Below are 18,346 nucleotides of genomic sequence, written 5' to 3'. Positions count from 1 at the left end.
AAATACAAACTAATATCATATAGTTCCCTTGAAAACAAGAGCTCATCAATTGTTCTCAATTTTAATGGGATAATTCAAATTCGTTAACTTTAGCTTTTTTCCTCACAATTCCTTTCAAAATTTTCTGTTAACTACGTTATACTAATTTTAACTCTTGACTCTCTCTATCAATTTTCAACCGTTTGATCTTCTGTGTAGTCTCACAACTCAATTGTGATTATCAATTACTAGCGTAAAAATTCTTATTTGCTCAAATCAATCTAACAGTTTCAAAGTTGTAGATTTTTTTTTCAAATTCTTTTACTTTTTTTTTTTTAATTCTTTTCATATTGTTGATTGTTCAATTATTTAGAATATCAATACGTTTACCATAAAAATGAATCTAGATATGAAAATCTTAAGAAAAGAAGAATAGAAAAACTGATTGTTATAGATATGAAAGTTCTAGTTAGAATATCATGTATGATGCATTCTAATTATAATATATATGATCTAGGAAGTTGGGAAAATATTGATTCTAAATTAATTGTTTTATTGGAAGAAAAATGTCTTATTTGAGAAGGTTATTTAATTTTCCCAAAGGAATAAAATTCTAGACATTTTTCTAATATTCATTATACTAAAAATGGTCTAACAGCGAAAAACACGATAAAAATTTGCTAGTTTACTCAATTTTGATAAAGTTTATTATTTTAAGTTATTTGATACTAAATCTAATACAGTTAAATTAGCGGAGGAAGGAGTTAAATGATTAATTTTAGTTCTATAAATCTAGTAAATAGCACATATTTAATTTAATTTATAAATTAGATTGTTAAAAAAATTTAACAATTGACAAAAGATATTCAATAATTAATTAATAAAGAAAAATAACATTGTAATAAAATATTAGCAAGATTGTTGTTAAAAATTTTGATATATATATATATATATATATGTATTAAGACCACTCTCTATTAAAATTTTGTCTATGGCTCCCTGTCATCTCAAGCCGCCTCCAAGTAAGGCAATTTTCCTTCTCAAAGGTTTTTGTTTGCGGCCTAAAAAGGAAAGTGTCTTGCAAAGAAGATGACTTGATTGACAAGGAGGAAATTTTGTGCTATGAAGATCAAGGGATTCGGTCGTACTTTGAAGATGTTGAAATTACTTTAGTCCCAATCTTACCAATTCCTTGAAGTTCTTATGTTCTAGTAGAGGCGTGGCTCGGTTTCCAGTGCAATGGTCCTTGTTTCGGGGTCAGTTATGCACAGCCGACGCGGCGAGACTCGAGGAGCCGACCTGGGAGGTTGGCCTCGGTAGTTTGGCGAATAAGGCGGCCACATCATTTCGTCCTTTAGAGCGGGGGTCGGACCGGTCACTGTCAAGGATCAGCGGTTATTCCACAGGCCCCTCCCTGAACACCGGATGAGACGTATATCAACCCATCTATTGCTATAAATACACCTTTCGCCCACTATTCCACATATGAAAATCTGTTTGATACTTACCTATCGAGCTCGGTTTAAATGTTAACTTGGACGTCGGAGTGGTTGCCTCCTTGCAGGTACCTGGAAAACCGTCCAAGTGCTCTCGGCCGACCTTCGAGGTTACCTTCTGTACCTCAGCCGAGTTTTTGCATCAACAGTCCTCAAGCTTTGTTGGTATTGGTTTTTGAGGGTGTTTTTTTGTTTCAGTTAGACTTGAAGGTGGAGAGGCTTCTGCCCAATTTTTTTCCCCTTGCCATTCAGAGTTTCTATGCTCGTTGTTTTTGGCTTTGATCTCTCCAACTTGTGGTTGTTTTGGTTTATCTTCATTTTTGCAATTGTTGTAGCTCAAAATTTTCATGGTTTTTTCCTTTCTTGGGTTTTTGTCTCTTCGGTCTTAGTTTTGGTTCTTTGCTATTTGGAGGTTTTTTCTTGGCTTCGTTTGAGAAGTTTGTATCGTTTAACATTTTTCTTCATTTTCATATATTCAATGAAAAATTTGTTTCTTGTTAAAAAAAAAAAAATCTCAAAACTAGTTACTAAAAATGGTTATATTGAAACGTATCTCTTCCTTTCTTCATACATTTTTATTACTTTCATCCGTGGAAGTTCGGATAGAAAATTGTCATATAGAATTAAAAGAATATATGTTTCTTATGGTAAAATGACGGGTGGTGGGGTTTGAATACACGATCTTTTGGTCGGAGATACATGCCTTGACTAGTTTAATTATGTTCAAGTCGACAACTTTTTTTAATAATAAATTGAGCTATTCATGGTTGGCATAAATAAAATATTTGTTCATACTCTCCCTTTTGTTTGTTTTGTTTTTTTCTCTCCTTTGGGAGATTGTATCAGTTGAACAATTTTGTTCCTTTTTATTAATCAATGAGACGATCTTATATCTTGTTCAAAGAAAATGTGGGATAAAGATTCCTCTTGATGTTGGATTCTGCCAAGCTACCAATGAATCCAAACGAACCACGAAGGAGTGAGCTACTTGAGGAGTGACTTGCAAAAAAGAAAATGACACTCTAAAGCTCCAGTAAGTGAGAGTTTGAGCTTAGTAAATTGGCCTAAAACAGAGCTGCATACATGAGCGTAGGAGTGATGTCCCTTTTTTAATTGGTGTGGGAGGCAAGTCCGTTATTGTCGTTTCGACAGGAGATTGAGCGGTTACAGACTATCCAGCTTGTCTAAGCTCGGCTCAAGTCATAAGTTGGACCTTTCCTTTTGGATGGATAAGTCTGACTGCTCCTCTCGATCTAAGTTGATTGGTCCACATGTCATGTTGGTTTTTACCCTCTAAGAGAGGCATATGTCTTGACTAGTTGGACTATGCTCAAGATGACAAAAATAAAATAATTTTAATTAAAATTAGTGGTGAGAATATAAATCATTGACATTACATGTTTATTATTTCTTTTTTTGAGTAGAAGAAGTGGGAGTGAGAATTCGAACTCACGACCTTTTAGTCGGAGATGATGCTATAACCAGTTGAACATTTTCAACTTGGTCCTTGCATTATTTGTTTAGAATATAAATCATTGTGTTATTTGTTCCCTTGCAAATAACCACAATGTGAACATAAGTAGACATTCAAATTATAATTTTGCAAAGAAAAATAATAAACAACATAAGACTTACAAAGTTATAATAAGCATAGTTCAACGGTAATTGATATATTTTTCAAGAGGTTGTGAGTTTGAATCTCCTGAAAAGTATCACGGAGGAAAAGAATAATAATATTGAGATTTTTAATTACAACTTGTATTTCTTAAAATAAGTCTACTCCTCTTTCCGGGGAAAGTCGTTGCTTAAAGGGGTATATCCGTAATAATAACAGCCGAGATCGCAATTCAAGTGGGACAAATCATTCAGGCGAAAACGTTCAAAAAACAAAATATAAATAAATAATCATAAAGTTGACTTTAAACGGCCCCACACTACGCGCTGACCAACGGAGCCAATAATACTTCCAACCCCAAATTAAATTACGAATTTCGTCCCAAAAATAGTCTCATATTAGTTTTAAAAGTTTTAATACTATGGTAATAGTTATATATCTCCAATCGAGATGTCGTGGGTTCGAGTTGAACAGACGTATCCACTGAAGAAAGCCACCTAAAAATGGATAAAATCAAAAGAGAAAGATAGTATTTGGAATTTAGAATTAAGTAAAAAATATAATAATATAAGTAGATTTTTAGGTGGGTAAAACAAAATTTTAATTTTCAATTTGAGTAATTGTGTTAATTGATTGTATTATAATTTTTTTTACTTAAGATGATTGTATTATAATTTAGATGTAAGTAAAATAAAATAAGTAGATGGGAAAGCGAGTAAACAAAATTTAAAAAATGGACATGTGAGATTTAACTACATTTTATATACCAAATTGACACAAAGCCTGCATAACTGAATTGAAAATTGTAAGACTACAACATCTAAATTGAAGCTAAACCCAAATTATAGCGACCAAGTTGATACTAAATATGAACTATATAGACGATGAACTGCTTAACTCGTTAAAACATGTATTTTTCATCAAAAAGATCGTGAATTTGAATCTCCATCCCCACGTCTTGTTTGAATAAAAAAACATAAATTATATAGAATAAATTGAAACTCAACTCAAATTGGAGGTTTATGAATTAACTTTCTTAGTAATGTAGTAGAGTCAGATGATTATCCCATAAAAATAGTTGAAGTGTGCGCAAATTAACTCGGATACTCATAAATATAATAATAATAATAATAATAATAATAATAATAAAACTCGTCCAAATCAAATAGATCAATTGTAATTCCCAAAAATGGTAAGGGCAAAACGGGAAAACTAAGATATGGAATCCACGACTTTTCTTACACCATTCCACACGGAGTAGAGAGAGAGAAGAAAGAGGCCGTTATATTTATAATGATTACATTTGCAGTTCATTTTTCTGGCGCTCCTCCTCGAAGCTTGCTTCCACCTCTGGTCGTACCGTTTCCTCTTCTCGCCTTCCGCCGTGATCGGCGATGGAGCCGAGTTCTCTGTTGCAGCGGTACCGCCGTGACCGGCAGAAACTTCTCGGCTTCTTGCTGTCGTCGCGTTTTATCAGAGAGCTCAGAACTCCGGCCGGTCCTCTCACCAATCTCTCCGCCGTCGACCTTGACGCTCTCAGCGCTACCTATGTTTTGGAGTGCATTAAATCTGGTAATTATGCTTTTTCCAGTGCGAGAGAAGGGTGGGTATTGTCATGGCTCATAATCTGCTCGTTCTTCGATCTTTTCAAGGCAACACTAGGATTGAAGCTGGAATTCTGTTTCATTTTTATGCAGTTCTGTGTATTTTTCTTCTTCTTTTAGATGATTAAATTAAATTTGGTTTCCTTGTTTTGGATCAGAAAGTGTCTTTGGAGTGCAATCTGTTTTCCATATTTTTGTAGAGTGTTGTCGGATTTTTAGTTGATCGAGCAGCATAACTGCGAATATACTTGTGATAAATTTGATCTCATTACTATTTTCTTGCTGTTTTCTCCGTTCTTAGGTGGAGTTATTGACATTTCCACAGCAGCTAAGAAGAAGCTTCATGAATCTTCTTACCCGATTATGGTAAGAATATGCTTGCGATAAGCTATTTGGTTTTCCATTTTTCTCTGCGATTAACATTCTGCTGCGCTGTTGTTTTATCAAAAGAAAAGAAAACGTTATACTGTTTCTGTCTCCGTGCCTCCCTCTCCCTCTGTTTTCTATTTTTAGTAACTTTTTAATTATAAACTCTGAATGAACCGTCTAGTTTATGAACTATCTGAAATGCTGGATTGAAAATTAAGCTTTGCTGAAGTTTCTGTTGATTTCCTGTACATGACGATTAGCAATAAAACCATCTCCATCGCATTTAGCTATACACATTTATCATCTCTGTGCCCGAGTGGCTAAGGGAACCCTTACAGTGGGTAGTTAATCACCTAGTGAAGTTGCGACTTCTATCAATGTACTTTCGAGTTGTACCAAAACGATATCGATTTTGGATGTTTTTTTTAATGAAAATTTAACAATAATAATTGCCATTTGGCTCTTAGAGTTGCAATAGAAGGTCTGTATGCATATTTGTTTATTAATTACTAATTTGATGTATGAATGCAGATACAATCTCGACTACGGACTTCTTATTTTCTGCTTTCTCATCCAGATTTGTCTGGATCACCTCCTAACCGTGCACCACCACCTACAATGGTGGAAAGATCCTCTAGTGACATATCGTGTTCAAATAGGCCGCTTGAGTCTTCAATGGATGACAATGTTACAATCTCTAGTGATGAATGTGGTCCTCAATCTAAAGGAACAACAGCTACACCTTCGAAACCTGTGAAGGATCTTGAAGTTCTGGCTTTAGGATTACCTAAGTTGTATACAGGTATTTGATGCTTTTATTTTTCTGTCCAAATGAGATATCATTTCATATAATGTTTCACACACTGATACTATTAACATTTCATATTTTTTTTTACATCGTACAAACTTTTCATTGAACAAATGTTCAAGCATACAAACTCTGAGTGAAGAAAGAGCAAAAACAGAAAAAACACAAAGAGTAAAGGTCCCAACAAATAGCATAAGCCAAAATACATCATTGATGAGCAAAACACCCATCAAAATCACAAGAAACGAAAACCCATATGAGCTAAAACCATATGCAGAACCAAAATCTGATCTACTGTCCAAAGAATAAAATGCTGAAAACAAAAGCCAAGGAGATTTCAGCAGGAGAGATTACTGCATCCAACCACTTACAAAGCTACTGAACACCAAGTAGAACGAAGAAATAAATCCCCAATATTCTTTCATTTTTTCTTATGAAAATAAATTATCTGACTAGATGTTCTGGTTCTGGTTATCTTTTCTTACTGATTAGTTTTCCAAAACAATGTTTAAATTTGTCTCCCCTTCCCAACCATCACTTCCTTTACTGAAATTTGATTCATAGTTTTATGATTAAAGGATTGACAGATGATGACTTGGATGAAGTAGCATATGAAATATTGCTTGCATCAATGGCATTTTCGGGGTGCGTTCTCTTCTTATGAGAATGTTTTTATTTTTTTTTTCATAGTTTTTTCCTGCTCATACTTTGTACTTCCTTCAACATGCATCTCGCCCAACTTGATTATGAATTCATGTCTCTTTCTTTCTTCTCTTTTCCCGATAGTGCTAGGAAACAGAAAACATGTATATCTTCTTTATCTTTTCTTTGTTATCTCTCTCTTCATCACCAGGGTCGAAATCTGTTCATCTGAGGATAAAAAGAAAGAAAATGGTATTAAACATATTGCAGGGATGACAAGTAAAAGGGATGAAGTAGGCGTTCGGTCAGAGAATTTTGAAAGACATTTGAATTTGCTTCATGCTGTCCGCACTCAGATGCAGGCAAGGCATAGATTCATTCTCTAAGATGATATTGTAGCCATTCAGATCATGCATCTTAAACTTTACAATCTATTAAATAAATAATTATTGTAGCTATTTTGCTGAATAAAGTGACAGATTTTCTTTTCTCCTAGACTAGTTAACGGAAGTTTTCTAATTTGAATAGATTGGTGTTTCTAACTTGAAGATATATGGTTTCAGTTTTCTCATTCACTCCTAGCTTATGGCATGTAGTTGTTTATTGTATGGATCATAAGCCCAAATTATATGATATAATTGCCTGGCCTGGAATGACTCATAAAGCAGGTTAAATATTGTTTCACTTTCTGATCAAAATATGGTTTAATTTTTAGCTGCTTAATGAAGTTAGAAGGGCCAGTTGAAGTCTTAATGCATTAATAGATGTTTCTATCCATCTCCCTGTTCCCCTCCCTCTCTCCCTCTCTCTTCCCCATTAACTTGGCCAGTTGCTGATTTGAGATCAGTATTTATGTCAATTGACCAGATTTCAGCAGTTAATGATGCATGCATGAGGAAAAGGTTAATGGGATTGGCTGCAAGGAGAAACTGGGGGCAAATTAATGTTCCTCAAATATTGCTGGCCCTTTTGCATGGAGTTTTCAGGTCTGATTTTCCTAGTGAGAAAGCTTATATGCAATGGAAGCTCAGACAGGTAATTAATAAACTATGGACAATTGAAGGAGACAAAACATTTCCATTTTTTACCCTAGTTTAAATGGCTGGAAAGCTCTCTAGTTCTTTTTTATGCGTGACTGTTCATTAATTATGGACTACACATATTCAGTAGGGTATAAACACTTGTATTATCTCGAGCACCTTACGACCAAGCAATTTTAGAGGCGAGAGAGGGGGGGGGGGATAGATAAATAAGAAGCCATATATCTAAAAACAGAGAAAAGGAGAACAACCTTATGATCCATATATTGTAGTCTAGACTTGGCCTTTTGAAACTCCGAGAAACATGATTCTTTTGTAGAGATTGACATCTCTGCTGGGTCCAGCAACTATTGTCACCATAGACAATTGGTAGGGTGACATGTGAGAGTCCTAATAGGGATAGTTTGAGAAAGAATATTAGTATATTAGTTAGGGGCATTATGGTAATTAGTTAAGGGTAAGTTGGATATAAGTAGGGGTAGGAGGGAGACAAGGATGGTATTTTGGGGAATAGTTTAAGGTGAGGAACTTGGCTTAAGATTATCGATATAGTTCTTGGGAGAGATATAGCCCTCTCGAAAGGCTATCCATATTGTAACGTCTCTTTGATAAATAAAGTTATCTTGTTACTTTCCCATAATCGGGAACCTAACAAATTGGTATCAGAGTGTGCCGCCGCTGTACACCATCATCCGCCGTTGTTTGTCACACCATCGATGTTCGCTGTGGTACACCTTCCTGTCGTTGCTGTCACATGCCACTGCTGCCGCACCATCTTCTGTCACATACCACCGGCCACCACCATCTACTGCACGACCCATTGTCCTCTGCCATCCACTGAACACTGTCAGAACAGCAAATTCAGAACCGCTGCACACCTGTTAGAACAGCAGATTCAGAACCTAGGGTTTGATATTTGGCTAGGTTTTTAATATTGTGGGTGTTAAAAAAAAAGAAAAAGAAAAAAAAGGGTTATTTTGTTTTTGTTGACACACCTTGAGGACAAGGTGTCTTTGAAGGGCGGGATAATGTGAGAGTCCTAGGATAGTTTGAGAATAGTATTAGTATATTAGTTAGGGGCATTATGGTAATTAGTTAGGGGTAAGTTGGATATAAATAGGTGTAGTAGGGAGAGAAGGATGAGATCTTTTGGGGAATAGTTTAAGGCGAGGAACTTGGCATTGTTCTTGGGAGAGAGATAGCCCTCTCGAAAGGCTATCGATATTATAACATCTCTTTAATATTGCAATATAGTTATCTTGTTACTTTCTCGTGATCGAGAATCTAACATGACAATAAAGTGAGGGTGACAATCGTGGACAATTGGTATGGTGACAATAATCAACCGTGTTGAAGGGAGTGGATGAAATAGATATTATGCAATGGGTAGCATTGGAGTGAATTTCTACAAAATACTAGCGCAAAAAAGAAAAAGAAACACGTGAGAGTATATAAAATTTTGTAAAAGAATTTAATTGAATTTGGTTTTATTATTATTTTTTAATTTTTGAATTTATAGCTGTAACAAATTGTCTAGAGATTATAATTGTTTTAAGTTGTTATGGAGTGCAATGGTTATTAGATTTAGAAGTTATAAACGTCTGGGTGATGGCTGTTATAGTTGTGGCTTTTCTTTAAAACGGATGGAGTATCACGTAAGAGTGACAATATAAGTTGTAGAGACTAAGGTTGGAGAGAATCCAATGTTCTGGATTCTCATTATTAAAGTCTATATATATAGACAAATATACAAGGTTGACCTAATCCTATACGGAGAAGGTAAAAGACAAATTAATATTAATACAAGAATATAAAATATACTAATATCTATACTCTAACACTCCCCCTCAAGTTGGTGCATATATATTAATCATGCCCAACTTGTTAGACAAATAATCTATTCGTACTCCATTCAATGCTTTAGTAAAGATATCTCCTAGCTGATCTCCAGTCTTCACATACCCTGTAACCACCAATCCTTGCAGTATTTTCTCACATACATAATGACAATCAACTTCAATGTGTTTGGTTCGTTCATGAAATACTAGATTAGATGCAATATGAAGAGCTGCTTGATTATCACACCAAAGTTTTATTGGAGTGGTGATGCCAAATCCCAATTCAGTCAGAAGCTGATGTATCCATACTAATTCACACACCGACTGTGCCATAGCTCTATATTCTGATTCAGCACTCGAACGCGACACCACGTTTTGTTTCTTACTTTTCCAAGAAACTAAATTACCTCCGACAAATACACAATATCCTGAGGTTGATCTTCTATTTTCCTTAGAACCTGCCCAATCAGCATCTGAAAAACATTCAATATTAAGATGACCATGATCTTTATATAACAAGCCACGTCCAGGAGCATCTTTCAAATAACATAGAATATGTTCCAATGCGATCCAATGGTCAGTTGTAGGAGAACTCATAAACTGACTCATAATACTGACTGGATAAGCTATGTCTGGCCTTGTAACCGTAAGATAATTCAGCTTCCCTACTAATCTCCTATACTTCTCAAGATCTTTCAACAACTCCCCTTCCATTGTAAGTTGTAAATTAGGTATCATTGGGGTACTACGCGGCTTAGCAGCTAACTTTCCTGTTTCAGTTAACAAGTCAAGTACATACTTTCTTTGTGACAAAAAGATCCCCTTCTTGTTCCTTGTTACTTCAATTCCTAAGAAATATTTCAACATTCCCAAATCTTTAGTATGAAATTGACTATGAAGAAAAGACTTCAGTGATAGGATGCCGGATGAATCATTACCAGTAATTACAATATCATCAACATACACAACTAGTAAGATAACACCAGACTCAGATTTTTTATAAAAAACAGAATGATTTGACTTACTCTTCTTCATTCCAAAATTCTCAATCACCTGACTGAATTTTCCAAACCATGCTCGCAGACTTTGTTTCAACCCATATAAGGATTTACGAAGGCGACATACCTTTCCATTCTCCCCCTGAGCAACAAAACCTGGTGGTTGCTCTATATAAACTTCTTCTTGAAGATTACCATGGAGGAATGCATTTTTAATATCAAGCTGATGCAAGGGCCAATGGTGAATAGATGCCAATAAATGAATAACCTGACAGAAGCCAATTTAGCAACCGGAGAAAAAGTATCAGAATAATCAATTTCGTAAGTCTGCGCATATCCTTTAGCAACAAGGTGAGCTTTCAAACGGGCAATTGATCCATCCGGACGAACTTTAACAACAAACACCCATTTACAATCGATAGGTTTCTTTCCGGCAGGAAGAGACACTAAATCCCAAGTACCATTGTCATCTAAGGCAGTCATCTCCTCCAACATAGCAGCCCGCCAACTAGGATGAGACAAAGCTTCATGAACAGTTTTAGGAATAGATACAGATTCAAGGGATGAAATAAACGAACAAGTAGATGATGATAAATGGTTATATGAAACAAAAGAAGAAACAGGATAAGTACACTTACGCTTACCTTTTCGAAGGGCAATAGGAAGGTCATCACTCGTTCCTGGATCCACAGACAAAGAAGCTGTTGGTATAGGGCATGAATCTGTAGGAGGTTGCCGACGAGAATAAACTTGAGTAATAGTGGGGAGAGAAGGATCAGGCGCAGAGGGAGATGTATTGCTAAGAAGTTCTTCAGTAGAAGTAGAGACAATAGAATAGACAAGAAAGGTATCATCTTCCTGTGACTGCTCTCCCTGACTGGTACTCAAGGACGATGAAAAAGGAGTATTTTCAAAGAACGTGACGTCAGGAGAGACAAGATACTATTGAGATCAGGACAATAACATCGATACCCTTTTTGAACACGAGAGTAACCAAGGAAAATGCATTTCAATGACTTAGGGTCTAATTTGGTGAGCTGGAGGCGAACATCCCGAATGAAACAAGTGCAACCAAATATTTTAGGTTTAATAGGAAATAAAGGTTGCGTAGGACACAAAGTACGATAAGGTATTCCACCCTTAAGAACTGACGAAGGCATGCGATTAATCAAGAAGCAAGCCGTCGAAACAGCATCAGCCCAAAAGTATTTTGGAACATGCATTTGAAACATTAAGGCTCTTGTTGTTTCGAGAAGATGTCTATTTTTCCTTTCTGCAACTCCATTTTGAGACGGAGTATCAACACAAGATGATTGATGAATAATACCATGTTCACTTAAATAGGAGCCAAGAGCACTAGAAAAATATTCCTTAGCATTATCACTCCGTAGAACTTTAAGAGAGCCACCAAATTGAGTTCGAATTTCAGCATGAAAGTTACGAAAATGAGAAAGTAACTCAGAATGATGTTTCATCAAATATAACCAAGTTACACGAGAGAAATCATCAACAAAAGTAACAAAATACCGAAATCCATTTTTGGACTCAATAGGACAAGGACCCCAAACATCAGAATGAACTAATTCAAAAAGAGCATTAGCTCATGTATTGACTCTAGGATAGGAACTGAGACGATGAAACTTAGCAAATTGACATGACTCACAATCTAAAGAATGCAAACTGTGAAATTGAGGACGAAGACTCTTTAACACGGAGAGAGATGGATGACCCAAACTACAATGTTCTTCGAAAGGAGTTGGCACTCGAGTGCAAACAGTGGCCGTAGGTATTTGTGTATCATACGTGTAGAGGCCATTAGATTCACGCCCTTTACCAATAGTCTTCTTCGTTGTAAGATCCTGAAATAAGCAATAACCAGGAAAGAATAAGACACAACAATTGAGATCATGAGTAAGTTTACTGGCAGAGATCAAATTAAAAGAAAATTGTGGCAAATTTAAAACAGAGGTCAATGAAAGAGTTTTGGAGAGATGAACTGTGCCAGAGCCAAGAACAGGAGAAGCGGTGCCATCCGCTATTGTAACATCAGGTAAAGATGTAGATGGTGAAAAAGTAGCAAATAAATTGGGGTTACCTGACATATGATTCGTAGCACCAGAGTCAATGACCCATTTTGACGCGGAGGAAATAAGACATTTATTGGTATTACCTGAATCAGCAATGACAGTGATTGGATTAGAGGATGATGCCATCAATGACTCTTGATACTGTTCGAATTTAGCAAACTCTTCTGCAGAGATCGTTACCATTAATTTCTTTTCAATCATAACTTCAACAATATGGACACAAACAAAAACTGCACTGAAATAGACCAAACCAAATCTTAAGGAGGAAAGGGAATCGAACCAAACCAATTGAACTGAAACAAACGAACCGGACCAGAACCAACCAAACCGAACCGGAATGTGACGAACCAGACCGAACCGAACTTGAACTAGATGAACCAAACCACTTGAAACCAAACTGGTTGAACTAGACCGCTTGAACCGGATTAGGTGTTTTCTAGAACCAGAAACCCTAAGTGCTACCCCACGACAACCAGAGGGGCCAAGGCGATTGGCGGTGACGGAAGCGCACGACAACTGGCAGCGATGAAGGTGCGAAGAACGGCGAGACGAAACCCACGAATAGCAATTGGAAAACAGCAACGTTGGCGAATCAGCAAACGGCGGCGGCGGCGGCGGCGGCGGTCGGCAGGCGGTCGACGGTGGCGGTGATCGGCGGCGGAGACGGTGGTCGACGGCGGTCGGCGGTGAGTTGTGTTGGATAGCAATGAACAAAACCCTAAGGTACAAAACCCTAATGGGCACAAAACCTAGAGCTCTGATACCATGTAGAGACTAAGGTTGGAGAGAATCCAATGTTCTGTATTCTCATTATTAAAGTCTGACAAATATACAAGGTTGACCTAATCCTATACGGAGAAGGTAAAAGATAAATTAATATTAATACAAGAATATAAAATATACTAATATCTATACTCTAACGTAAGTGAAGTTTGATATAATTATGTAACACCGTTATATACAACAGACATTTTTTCTAAGCCATATTTCAGATGAAATAGGGGCTTTAGTTCAATGTTCCTTTCAAAATTTTATAGTTGGTTAATCACTTGAGAGAAAGATCTTGTCTTCTTTGAGAAGCGAACAGTCACATTATTGATTATGGAACTTGACTTGATAAAAACACTTCGGGTCTGTTTTCTGTTTTCTTGCTGTACTAATGAGTTAGCTTTCACAGACATAAAACGTCTTCTCCTTCCTTTAACCATGAAGTTTGGCGTCTACATCCGTAGGCCAATATTTTGGAAGAATTATGTTTCTCTGCTGATCTTGTGGCATCCGAACATCGAATATGTGAAAGTTCTCTTCTGAAGATCAGAAGTACAAAGGTTTTGTTTTCATTTTGTTTACTTTAATCGAATACAGATAATTTAATGCTAGTCTAGAGTGGCTAGCTTTTCTCAGTTTTCTAAATTTCCTCTATGGATCTTATAGAAGAATCTGACATATTCCATTGTTGAACATGGTAGGAATGGGATATCAATATGGTTTCATCTGAGCGTGCTAAAGTATTGTCAGGTATCGGGCAAGTACTGTCAAAGTTGTCAGCTCTTGCTGGTTATCACTTAAACATCAGGTTATATGAGAAATTGCTTTTAGGTGTACTTGATGTTCTTGACGACAGCCATCTCATTACGGTATGTGTTTCCTCAAATCTTTCTTTGAGTTGATTTTGCATGTGCTATTAATTATGGTTCATAACTTACGATGATTAGTCTCTCTCCTTTGTACAGGAAGTTGATGACGTTCTCGTCCTTGTCAAATTGACTTGGCCTGCTTTAGGCATCACTCCAGAAGTACACAACATGATACATGGGTGGATCCTTTTCCGGCAGGTAATAAAGATAATTCTCTTTGAAGTCATTAGTTGGGCCTGTTTTATTCAATAAACTGCACGATTGAATTCTTCATCTTCAAATTGAAAATTTAAATTAGGTTATTTGTTAATGATTTTTCTCTACTCAATACCTTCTTTATTATGGTAGGATAGGTTAGGCATGCCATGTAATTGTTTCTTTAATTCTCGGGGAATTGTTGATTATTTCTACTAATCGACCTGATGTTTTTGTTGCAAACCTGCAGGTACAATATTTGATTATTCTTTCTTCTTGATTGTATACGCCTTCAAATTACATATTGGTTGAAGTTCCTTTTATCTTCAATGGCTTTGTGTTCATGTTGAGATATTTTTAGTTGGAGGTGTTACGACTATGAATAAAAGATTAAATGTACTATAATCTATCAATTTAAGCTTTCGAGTTTAGTAGTAATTCAGCATAGTAATAGAGCAAAAGATTCATGTTCGAACTCTAGTAATATTTCTTTCTTAATTAATATTGATAGCACTTAGTTGGATCTTGTGTCAATTTTCAAGCCCACAATTGAGGAGGAAGAGTGTTAAGGATACAAGATTGAATATATGATAACTTGTTAGCTTAAGCTTTTAAGTTTTGTGGTAGTATAATCTAACGGATGCTATGAAGAGGAAGGCTATATAGAAGTGTTCAAAATCAGCACTTCTGCTCGTTTTGATGGAATACAAAGGTTTATGAAGAAAGCATGAAAAAATTGTGGATGTTTGGGGTTGGGTCGGGGGGGCTTTTATCAATCAGTGTAAATTTTTTTTTTCTGGTTCCTGTAATCCTTTACCCTTGTTGTGGTTTTTTTTATAATTATATTTAAAATTTAAAACTTTTAATAGTGAAGAAATATGCCGTATCCTCTGGTTATTAGAAAAAATGATTAGTTTTATTTTAGGAAAATATTTTCGATTGCATTTTATCTAATGTAATTTTTCCTATTGAAGTTTGTCAAGACAGATGAAGCTCCATTCTTGGACGATGCGATTCTTGAGTTAGAGAAAGTTTCTTCATCTAAAGATGATGGTGTGAGAGAGGAACAATATTTAAAAAGCCTATCATGTTCAATATCATGTAATGGCAATGAAATGAAGTTAAGTTTGGTGGAGGCCATCTTCTTCTTAATTAGCAGTTGGTGTGACATTAAACTACAAGACTACCATTTGCATTTCCGCGAGGTGAATTTCAATTATTAACTACGTTTTTTCCGTTATGATATCCTGTCAGCCCTATAAATTTGATGCCCGATGGCATTGTTCAAATTTTTTATGGGTTAAATTATGTCCTTATTATTTGAAAAGCTTTACCTTTTAACCTTTAAAGTTGTTTCAAAATAACCTTTCAGTAAACTTTTCATTAAAATGAAGACAAAAATATGACGCGATGGTGAGTTGTAAAAATAGAGGTATGCATGGGGATGGGTAGTTTCAACTAATGATCTAGTCGTTCCAAAGTTTCATTTTAACTCTTGACTAAATAATTTGATTATTTAAGTTAACCATTCTGTTAGCTTCTAAAACTAAGGATAGAGACACCAGGGAGACATACACGAGAAAAGAGAGAAGAAATAAATTCTCAAATTGATTGATCAAAGATGAGGAATAGAGACACTATTTATAGGTTACAAGAGGAAACAAAATCTAGGAATAACCTCCTAACTTCCCTAACAAAAAAGGAGATTTATTTGCTAAATTTAAACACAACATCTAAACAACTTTAAAACAACTTCTAAGTCCACATGATCTTAACTTCTAACTAATTCAACACTCCCCTCAAGCTGGACTATACAGATTGAACAGTTTCAGCTTGATCAACAACCTTTCAAACACGGGTCTCAAGAGTCCTTTTGTTAGGATATCTGCAGCTTGATCTGATGATGGAACATACATCAGATTTATAATTTTCTCTTCAATCTTCTCCTTGATAAAATGCCTGTCAACCTCAACATGTTAAGTACGATCATGATGCACTGGATTGTGTATGTTAAATTATAGTTTATTTTATTTTAAAGGTTTCCTATTTTATTTAGGTTAGGGTTTTATTGTCCTAATAGGGAAGTATTTCCTTATCCTAATAGGCAAGAATTTCTTTTTAGTTTCTTCTTTGTGACTGCTATTTATATAGCCTTGTATCAATGATTTGGAGTAATTAAGGAAGAATTATTTTCTTTTCTTATTATTAACATGGTATCAGAGCTCTAGGTTTCTTCAAAAAAATTTTTTAACTAGGGTTTTGTGCCCATTAGGGTTTTGATGCCCATTAGGGTTTTTTTGTCCATTAAGATTTTGTTTATTACTGCCGCCGCTCAACTCACGGCCACCACCGACCGCCGCCAACCACCGTCGACCACCGCCGGCACCGTTTGCTGATTCGCCAGCGCTCCTGTTTTTCGAGTGCTGTTCATGGGTTTCGTCTCGCCGTCCTTCGTCACCGACAACGATCACCGTCACCGCTGTTATTCGTCGCCGCCACCGTTGCCGCCGTCGTCCTTTGCTGTTACGTCCGGTCCAGTCAACCCGGCTCGTCCAGTTCGGTTCAGATAGTCTGGTTCAACTGGTTCGGTTCACTTGGTTCGGTCCAGCCAGTTCGGCTCCTTTAGGCTCGGTTCAAATCGTTGTTGGACTGGTTTAGCGTTTTTCAGTCCGGTTCAGTTCATTGTCGGATCGTTTCGACAGGTTTCAGTTCGTTTCAGCCAGATTTGGTTCGATTCAACTGTTTTTGATTCGGTTCAGCCCTTTTTCGGTTCGTTACAGTACTGTTTTTTCAGTTTTGGATCTCCATTTTTGAGTTGCAGTTTAGTCTTGGTATCAATGTCACAGTCGTCCAAAATTAGAAAAAACTTGGACGTAAATGAGATCAAACAATTAAGGAGCTTCTTAAAAACTTTGGATAATGCTCTTAGTCAAGGTACATGCTCGGTAACTTTGACGAGTACAAACTCCCAGCCTAAACTTTGTACCTGGATTATTGATTCTGGTGCAACAGACCATATGACGAATAGTAGCTGTCATTTTATCTCTTACTATATTTGTCCGAGCAATAAGAAAATTTCTACAGCAGATGGTACCTTGGTAACAGTAACAAAGTCAAGGAGATCATACATTGTTTATAAAACATTCTGCTACAGGGGGAGTAACAGCATTGATTGTTTATGTGGACGATATTATCGTCACTGGCAATGATAATAATGAGCAAGAGAAATTGAGAAATTGTTTAATCCAAGAGTTTGAAGTTAAAGAATTGGGAAGACTGAAATATTTTTTTGGGATAGAAGTAGCCTATTCTAAACAAGGCATATTCTTATCACAACAGAAATATGTGATTGACTTACTTTCTGAAACAGGAAAGCTTGGCAGCAAACCAATAGGAACGCCGATTGATCAAAACCATAGATTATGTGCATCTGAAGAGAGTCCTCCAGTAAATAAGGAAACTTACCAGAGGTTAGTTGGAAAATTAATATATCTTTCTCATACGAGACTAGATATTGCGTATGCTGTAGGAGTGGTAAGCCAATTTATGCATAGTCCAAAAGAAATTCATCTTCAAGCTGTGTACCGAATACTCCACTATTTAAAGAACTCCATTGGGAGAGGATTGTTGTTTAAGAAAGGCGAGAAACTCAATCTAAAAGTTTATACAGATGCAGATTATGCAGGATCAATAGACGATAGAAAATCCACTTCTGGCTATTGTACTTTCTTTGGTGGGAACTTAGTGACATGGAGAAGTAAAAAACAAAATGTAGTTGCAAGATCAAGTTCAGAAGCGGAATTTAGAGCAATGACATTGGGCATCTGCGAATTACTGTGGATAAAAAATATTTTAGAAAATTTGAAGATTCCATGGGAAGGGCCTATGAAACTTTATTGTGATAACAAGTCTGCCATTAGTATTGCACATAATCCAGTTCAACATGACAGAACCAAGCATGTTGAAGTTGATAGACACTTCATAAAAGAGAAGTTAGATAGCGGCCTCATATGTACTCAATTTGTACCAACAAACAAT

At 36.1% G+C, this 18,346-nt stretch overlaps 1 protein-coding gene across 8 annotated transcripts in view; it reads left to right on the top strand.

Moving 5' to 3' along the window:
* Positions 1–4,391: 4,391 nt before the first annotated feature.
* Positions 4,392–18,346, top strand: part of LOC111020389 (DNA topoisomerase 4 subunit B (DUF810)) — a 36,172-nt gene continuing 22,217 nt past the window's right edge. For 2 of the 8 annotated variants that reach the window (XM_022297046.2, XM_022297045.2), the window contains exons 1-10: positions 4,392–4,662; positions 4,996–5,060; positions 5,595–5,865; positions 6,450–6,516; positions 6,725–6,875; positions 7,381–7,548; positions 13,709–13,804; positions 13,946–14,113; positions 14,210–14,311; positions 15,283–15,513. In XM_022297046.2, the coding sequence (XP_022152738.1) occupies positions 4,485–4,662; positions 4,996–5,060; positions 5,595–5,865; positions 6,450–6,516; positions 6,725–6,875; positions 7,381–7,548; positions 13,709–13,804; positions 13,946–14,113; positions 14,210–14,311; positions 15,283–15,513 (1,497 nt within the window). In that variant the 5' untranslated portion in view covers positions 4,392–4,484. Of the gene's footprint in view, positions 4,663–4,995; positions 5,061–5,594; positions 5,866–6,435; positions 6,517–6,724; positions 6,876–7,380; positions 7,549–13,708; positions 13,805–13,945; positions 14,114–14,209; positions 14,312–15,282; positions 15,514–18,346 lie in introns of those variants that run through there. The other 6 variants (XM_022297048.2, XM_022297047.2, XM_022297049.2 and 3 more) reach the window with 6 other exon arrangements.

Source organism: Momordica charantia, assembly GCF_013281855.1.
Source record: "Momordica charantia cultivar OHB3-1 chromosome 10 unlocalized genomic scaffold, Mcharantia_2.0 BLBB01000010.1, whole genome shotgun sequence".
NCBI classification, from domain to species: domain Eukaryota; kingdom Viridiplantae; phylum Streptophyta; class Magnoliopsida; order Cucurbitales; family Cucurbitaceae; genus Momordica; species Momordica charantia.
The sequence above is the reverse complement of the archived record's forward strand: the minus strand, read 5'-3'. Positions and strand labels throughout refer to the sequence as shown.